Genomic DNA, 7,819 nt, shown 5'->3' with positions numbered 1-7,819 from the left:
GCCCCTACCTCTATAGGCCCTTAACAAAGGGAGTCAGGGAAAAAACCCACAGAAAGGAGTTACAGTTTTTGAGAGATAGGCAGTTAGGTTGTACAACCTACATTTTAAGTCCTCTTGCTGGCTCGAACAAATAGCAGAGAAAAATGCTCTTTCCATTTATTTAGGATTGGAAGTAGAAACTATGGGAGCTTTATGCAGAAAACTCTGGTTGCAGACTAGAGTACAAACCTGAAGTAAATGAATAATCCAACAGAAGTTGCAGAAGGCATCATCATAATGTAGATGAAATCAAAGCATATCGCTTTCCATAGTTACTGTCATTCAACGAACTTCTTCAAACTCATTTTGTACAAACATCTATGCTAGGTTTTAATTTCAACCTACTAAATGGACATCAGTTTACATTACAAAACTAGTATATAATTAAGTACTTATCTGCTCAGGAGATGCCAAGTATTAAAGAATAGCAAGAATACTATACATCAGCAATAAGCTGCATTAGCAAATATGTTCTAAATATAACAGAAAGTATTTGATTTTTTTATGTAGCGCACTTTATATTCAGCGTATTACAAAGTGTTCTGTGTCACTGGCTCCTGACATTGGAAAAGTCACTTAAACTGTACCTTGATTTTCCTATGCATAAGTGAGGATAACAACTGTGTCTATAAACAGATTTGAGATGCTTGGTTAAGCTGATACTCAATTACGAGTGCAATTCAGTATAAAAGTAATGTACAATTTAATTTGTATTTTATACTAGTGGAACAGAGGGAGCGAACAAAAGCAGATGCTTCTACATACTCATCCATAGCTTACATATTTTTTTACAGTATTATTTATTGAAAAAGAAATGCTTCAATAAGCCAGGGTTCTTTTCTATTTTCTATATAGAAATGATTTGCTTAAATAGCCAATAGAGGAGACCTAAATTATAATATAAAATTTGAAAAACAATCTCCACTCTACCACTGTAACATAAACATGGGTTGTAACCCTGACACTGTAGTAGAATCTGAACTCTGAAACCTACAAAGCTGTAAGTACTAGATTAAATGAAACATAACACCAGAACATCTAGATGATACTACTCATGTCATAGTTCATGATAATATATAACCCATACTTTGATTATTTTAATAGCATACTGCTTTGCATTACCATGTAGTAGTGATCTTGAGTTGTAGGGAGAATGGCAAGAGAGGAAGAACCAAAGTTTAGGAGCAAACCAAACAAAATACCCAAACTTTTGAAGTAGCTTGAGGTACAAGAGGCCATTTTGACAGTGAACACTTGATGGGTTACTTATGCATATTATTATTCAATTCTGAACTCTCCAATTAATTGAGATAAAATTGCAGTAATACAAATACTGAGCAGCTGTGATAACTAACACAAAAAAACTCTGGCTTCATCCTGTGTACAATTTTTATAACTTAGTATTCTTTTTTTTTTTTTTTTTTTTTTTTTTTTTTTTTTTTTTTACAGAAAATGTTACGTGCAATTTTCTCAGTTAAACGTAATTTAAACACAGATTACTTTCATGTCCTGATTCAAAAAAGTGCAACCCCTCCAATGAAATGAATCAAAGTTGAACTCTCACTAGGAATTTTTTGAGACTCCCTGTAATTTCCATTCTTTAAATTAATAACCTAAAAAGAAAAAGCTGTTTTTCTCACTTCCCAAACCAAGTTCTGTTTGCTTTCAGCCATCTCACCTTCATCAATGTCTGGTGGAAGACCTCCAACAAACACTTTGCGGGAAAAACGTTCTATCCGTTCTCCATTCTGATGAGCTGAATAGCATGTAGGTGAATTCAGGACACCAACTTGATCACTATGACCATCGTCCAGCAAACCATCATCTATTGGGAAGAGGGACGAACGACCTAAAAAACAAGAATTAATATTACAAGACTAATTTTTAGTTTGTTGTGATCAACCAACCCATGGGAAAGAAAAGACATAATATACTGAGAAAATTAAAATTAAACACAAATATTTGAAAAAAGATCTAGACAGAACTAAGGAGGAAAAGTGTTCATAACTGTCAGGTGCTATCATTCTGAGAGGTAATGGTTCATATCCTATTATATTGTACAGTTTCCTTACACAAAACCAATAGTAAAGTAATAATTTGTTTTTAAATAAATTATCTTATTTACTAGGAGATAACAATGGTAAGAGCTACTTAAGAGAATTTAAATTTGCCTGCCACTGACCAATTTTCAAGTTGCCATGGTATGGTTTAACAAGGGAATAATCAGGTTACATTTTTAAGCCTCTTATATTTGGTTTGGGCTGAGAGAGAATTATAATGCAGGGTCAGTGAAAAGGTTTTAAAATAGAAATATGAATTCTGAAAAACCTTTAAATAACAAGGTCAACTGATAAACTGAGAAAAGGTCTCAATACAAGGAATGCAAAATGGTATTTTAATTAGTATGCATAAAAAAACGCTTTGAACAATTATGAAGGAAGTCATTACATATTTACCCTTCTTGCTATGAGGGGATAGCTGAAGCCTCCTAGAAGCTCTGGCTTCTGAAGGATGAGGAGAGATTGCATAGAAAACACCTTATAGAAACAAGCTGACAGATATTTCAAGGTGGCATTCCTCTACTCCTGCCCACGGAGAGCATGCTTCAGTAACACGGAGGCTACTTTTGTCATAAGCCTAGATAGACTCCCATAGAACAGCAGCACTGTTGCAGAATGATCAAAAGAGATGAATGGACAGGTATAAGAGGAATGATATTTTTACTTTAGTTTCAGAGAACTCAAACACAGAACTTAGCTTCTCAGACTGCCAAATTGCCACCGGGGTCAGGATCTGCATCTTGGGTAGTTCATACTGCCACTGTTCTGGGTGATCTCCATAAAGATTTATATTTGATTCATATGCAAAAAGTTCCTTCTTCCTGTGCTATTATAAGGGCCAGAAATATATCTTTTGTAAAATGAAAGCTCAACTTTGTTAAAAACCCAGTTTCTAGGAGAAGTTTCCCATTTGGCAAAGTGAGTAGATCTGTCAAGCCTAGCATAGAGATGCTGCTTGACTATCAACTCTTAATTTTTTTCCTGCACTGTCATAATTATAATTCATTTAAATATATTTTTCAAACAGTACTACCTGTGGGGAGAAAAGTTCTTTCTTTACCTTAAAACCTGTTGCAGAGGCTCAGTAGGATCCCAACTACATGGCTCTGGAAATGTTACAGCTAAATTCTGACAGATTCTCCTACTCCAGATCCATATAACAGAATAGTACATTACCACAGATGGGAGTCTGCAAAAATGTAACTGCTTCCTAACCTGAGGTTTATAGTCATTCCCCTTAAAAACGCTAGCTGTTAGGAAAGCTCCATATAACGCATCAGCAAGAACTCATGCTGTTCCTGGTGGGACGATAAAGCCATGTAGAAACCATTCATCTCATAGGATCATCCAGGAGTTGTGCTTTTAGAGGAGCTATGCATTTTGGGGGAGGAGATGGTGAAACGCCAGCATTATTAATTACCATATTTGCTCAAATCTAAAACAAGGTTCCACCCCAACCAATCAGCATAGGGGGAAAGAGCCCCTTGTGTTAGATTTATATACAAAGCGGAGAGAGGGGAGGTGGTTGCTGCAGCTCTGACTCAGGCCTTGTATCTGGGTCAGAGCCAGTCCGACCCACAGCAGCCTCCTGCCCCACCCCACTTGCCCTGTGAATCTTCTGCTCCATCTCTGCTCTCCCCCTGCCCTTACTGTCAGGGGCACTTGGTTCTGGCTTACGCTGGGTTTCCTCCCCAGCACAGAACACATGGAAACTCTGTCCCTTGCCTGGTGTATCAGCAACTCTGGCCCTGCTGCATGCCCAGGCAAGGGCTGAGCTTCCCACATGCTGCGCTCCAGGAGTGGACAGAGCAGGCAGTAGGTCTGCCAGTAAGAAGATGGGAGGAAGAAAAGAGGAGAGAACACAGAGTGGTGGGGTGGAGGTGCTGGTGGCAGGGAGCAAGGGGTTAGGAAGGATGCAGAGGAAAAGGTGGAGGAAGCAGAGGGCAAGAAGGCTTTTTGACCACCCCAAGCACTGTTTTCCCTGCTGCAGCAGTGGAAGGGAAGGGAGAGTGAATTCAAGACAACCTGCTGATAATTAGATTCTATACCTGGAAAATTATAACAAACCTATATCTTTTTCCAAATATAGAATCTAATTATTGGGGGGGTTGTCTTAAATTCAGAGTGAAGTTAGATTCAACTAAATACAGTAATTATTTGCACTGCGGTAATGCTTAGAAGTCTCAATATGGGATCTGACTCCTGTTCTGCTCGGCCTTGCATGTACAAACAACCAAGATGATCCCTGCTCAGAAAATTGACAATCTATGAATAAGCAAAGAGAAACAGGTAGATACAACAAAGAGATGGGTGCACAAGGTAGAAATGAGACTATTACAATAAGCATAACAAACAGCGGATACAGCATATTAACTGCTCTAGCTACAGTTAGGCTTTACGCTAACTTTATGCACGGGTGAATTTTAAGAAGAGATCTGAAAGTAGGCAATATAATGACTATTTTATGCATATTTTCATGCACAGAAAACGGCAAGGGAGAAAGTACAATTTACATTTATGGGGATATTTGACTAATGGGCAACAAAAGCCGGCACCTTTGGAAGAGAGAGGGGTTGGCAGCCTATTGGTACCTAAAATCTGGTAAACATTACAGCTTTAAAATGAAGACAAGAATGAGAAGTATATGTATATCATGTGGTGGACAATGGGGAGTCAGTGGAGGCGTGCAGAAGGGAATAACATGGTTGGAAAGATATGTTAGGAAGATTATTTTTGTAGCAGTAATTTGAATGGATTTAAGAAAGGCAAGACTTCATTGTCGAGACTCAGAAGGAAGAGGACTGCAATAGCTGAAATAAGAGTTAATGCGTGGCTAAATGAGTGCTTTAGCTGTGGGTGCTGACCAGAGGCCAGATCTTAGAGATGTAGCACAATTTGGACATGTGGTCTAGAGAGAGGAATGAATAAATGATGATATTCAAATTAAGGGTTTGAGTGGCGAGGAGAGGGCAGAGTTGTGCGTCACAAATTGATATTTTCAGAATTCCTACTGATGCATATGGATTAATTGTGGGTAAGGAAAAATCAGGCCATAAATCTAAACTAACTAGCCATCACTCAGACATTTTTTGAAACATCTCAGAAAAAACCCTAAGAAACTGTTTGCCTTATTTAACAAACACTTTTGCGAGGGTCACACTGATATGCTGACAAGTTTATAAAAAACTGGATTTTTTTTTAAATACACATGAATTTAACTTCTGCTGAAAGATGTCTTCCCCCCATTATATTTGTTTATATTTTTATCTTTAAATCAAGATATTTGCAATAGCTAGCTGTACATTTAATTTACAATGCCCAGACCCCAAAATACAGCGTTTAAAACTGAAAATATGTTTCTTCAAAAGAGATGCTTTCACACCTCACTGTTAAGTCCAAGAAGAGGAAAAAGTATCTCTATTTTCACTACAGGGATTAGAACAGGGATCAGCAACTCATGGCCCGTGGGCTGGATCCAGTTCACGAAGAAACTGGATCTGGCTCACTCCAATCCACATTTTACTAAAGGTACCAATCACTAGCTGTTTGATCTGGTCTGGGCTTTATTAATGGCGTACCCATCGCCTCCAGACTCTCCAGCTGGCTGTTGCAGCCTGCGTGGAGGGCTGCTCTCTCTTACTACAGCCTCTACTCTGTGTTCCTGGAGCAGCCAGAGGGGAATACTGGCCCGCGGCACAAACTAGGTTGCAACCTTTTAAGTAAAAGGTTGCCGACTCCAAGATTAGAACATTAGGAAACAATTTTTAAAAACGGTGTCAGGGAGATTAATTTTGCTGTGATGGGGGAAAGGTTTGGTTAAAGGGAGTATAGTTTCTCAGAGATGAATGGAAGCTTAATCTCTGAAAGAAAGCCCATCGGTAGTAGTACATTTTCTGATGACCCAAGCAGATCCAAGGAACTGTTTAGATTAAAGACAGCTATCTTCTCTTCCCTACCCTCCTTGAAACTCCTTTAACCTAAAGGGAACATTTTGAAAAGGGTACCATCTTCAATTTCCCAGGCGTTCTTCCCCCTCCCCACCTTCACCCCCACCCCTCTACTCTCCTTCTCTGGGTTTTGATGTAGGGATGTAAATACCACTTAAAAATATCTGTTTAACCTCCTCTAATTATATTGGATAAACAATTAACCAACAACACAGCAGCTTGGACACAGCTGCAAGCTGGGAGCCACTCCCGGTTCCTGGAGCCCTTTGACTGGGAAGAGGGAGGTAGGCAAGCCTAGCCAGACATCACAATACATGTGAAGTCCTGTGAAGGGAGGGAGGGAGCACCTGAGAATAAGCAGCTAATTGCTTCCTCTTAGGCTATGGGTATTTGTCCCCCTTCCCCTCTCCTCCTCCCTGCCTGCCCTGCTGCCTTCCACTTCCTGCCGGGGCACCACTTGCCTTCTTCCGTACCCTGGCCCTGAGCTAAAGTAAGCTAACCAGTTATCACTGCATTTATCGGTTAAATCAGGGTTTTTCAACCTTTTTTAGTCTAAGTACCTAGGATGGAGGGGAGATTGCACGTGGCCAGACACAGAGCTGGGAGGCAGGGACCGCAGGCAGGCGGGTGAGCTGGGAGCACTGCCGTGTGCCAGGAGCAGGACCAGGGCCGGGTGGGGAAGCTCACTGATCTGGTGTATGACAGCGGCCACCGCCATGTGCAGGCTTCCCTGCCTCACAGGGGGGCACCACTGCCCTCGCTTCTGCTCTTGGGAGGCGGTGGCACTTCTTCCCTGCCCGCCTGTGCGTACCCCCTAGGACTGGTCCAAGTACCCCCAAGGGTATGTGTACCCCCAGTTGACAACCCCCGGGTTAAATGATTAAGCATTTACCCTTTCATATCACTATTTTGATGCAGGGGGTTACAATAAGCATTTTATGTGCACCTGCTCTTTCATATCCTATGTGCATAAAAATAAAGCAAGAAACTCAAAATTATACATAGTTTCATAGTTGGTAGGGTTGGAAGGTACCTAAGCAGATTATCAAGTCTGACCCCCTGCCATAGGCAGGAAGGGATGCTGGGGGCAAATGACCCCAATTAGGTGGCTGTCTAGCCTCCTTCTGATGACCCCCAGGGTAGGGGCAAGCACCACTTCCCTTGGAAGTTGGTTCTAGCTCCTAGCCGCCCTGACTGTGAAGTAGCACCTCCTGATGTCTAGCCTGAATCTACTCTTAGTCAACTTATGGCCATTGTTCCTTGTTACCCCTGATAGTGCTCAGGGGGAACAGGGACTCTCCCATTGCCTGCTGGTCCCCCTTGGCAAGTTTATAGGCGGCCACCAGATCCCCTCTGAGCCTTCTCTTGTGGAGGCTGAACAGGTTCAGGTTCCGTAGCCTCGCCTCGTAGGGCCTGCCCTGCTGCCCCCTGATCATGCGGGTGGCCCTCCTCTGGACCCTCTCGACGCTATCCACATCCCTCCTGAAGTGCGGTGCCCAAAACTGGACGCAGTACTCCAACTGCGGCCTGACCAATGTTGCATAGAGGGGGAGGATCACCTCCTTGGACCTGCTCGTGATGCATCTGTGGATGCATGACAAGGTATGGCTAGCCTTCCTGACCGCGTCCCCACACTGGCGGCCCATGTTCATCTTGGAATCAGTAGCGACTCCAAGATTGTTTTCTGCCTCTGTGCTGACAAGGGAGTTCCCCAGCCTGTAGGTATACTGCTGGTTCTTCCTCCCCAGGTGAAACACTTTGCACTTTTCTGTA

At 41.8% G+C, this 7,819-nt stretch overlaps 1 protein-coding gene across 1 annotated transcript in view; it reads right to left on the bottom strand.

Annotated features, from left to right (window-relative positions):
- Nucleotides 1-7,819, bottom strand: part of CPEB2 (cytoplasmic polyadenylation element binding protein 2) — a 126,316-nt gene that overhangs the window by 49,934 nt on the left and 68,563 nt on the right. Inside the window, exon 7 of the mRNA XM_019525819.1 lies at nucleotides 1,718-1,888. Within this exon, the coding sequence (XP_019381364.1) occupies nucleotides 1,718-1,888 (171 nt within the window). The remainder of the gene's footprint in view (nucleotides 1-1,717; nucleotides 1,889-7,819) is intronic.

Source organism: Gavialis gangeticus, unplaced genomic scaffold, assembly GCF_001723915.1.
Source record: "Gavialis gangeticus isolate Ggan-Ray unplaced genomic scaffold, GavGan_comp1, whole genome shotgun sequence".
NCBI lineage: Eukaryota > Metazoa > Chordata > Crocodylia > Gavialidae > Gavialis > Gavialis gangeticus.
The sequence above is the reverse complement of the archived record's forward strand: the minus strand, read 5'-3'. Positions and strand labels throughout refer to the sequence as shown.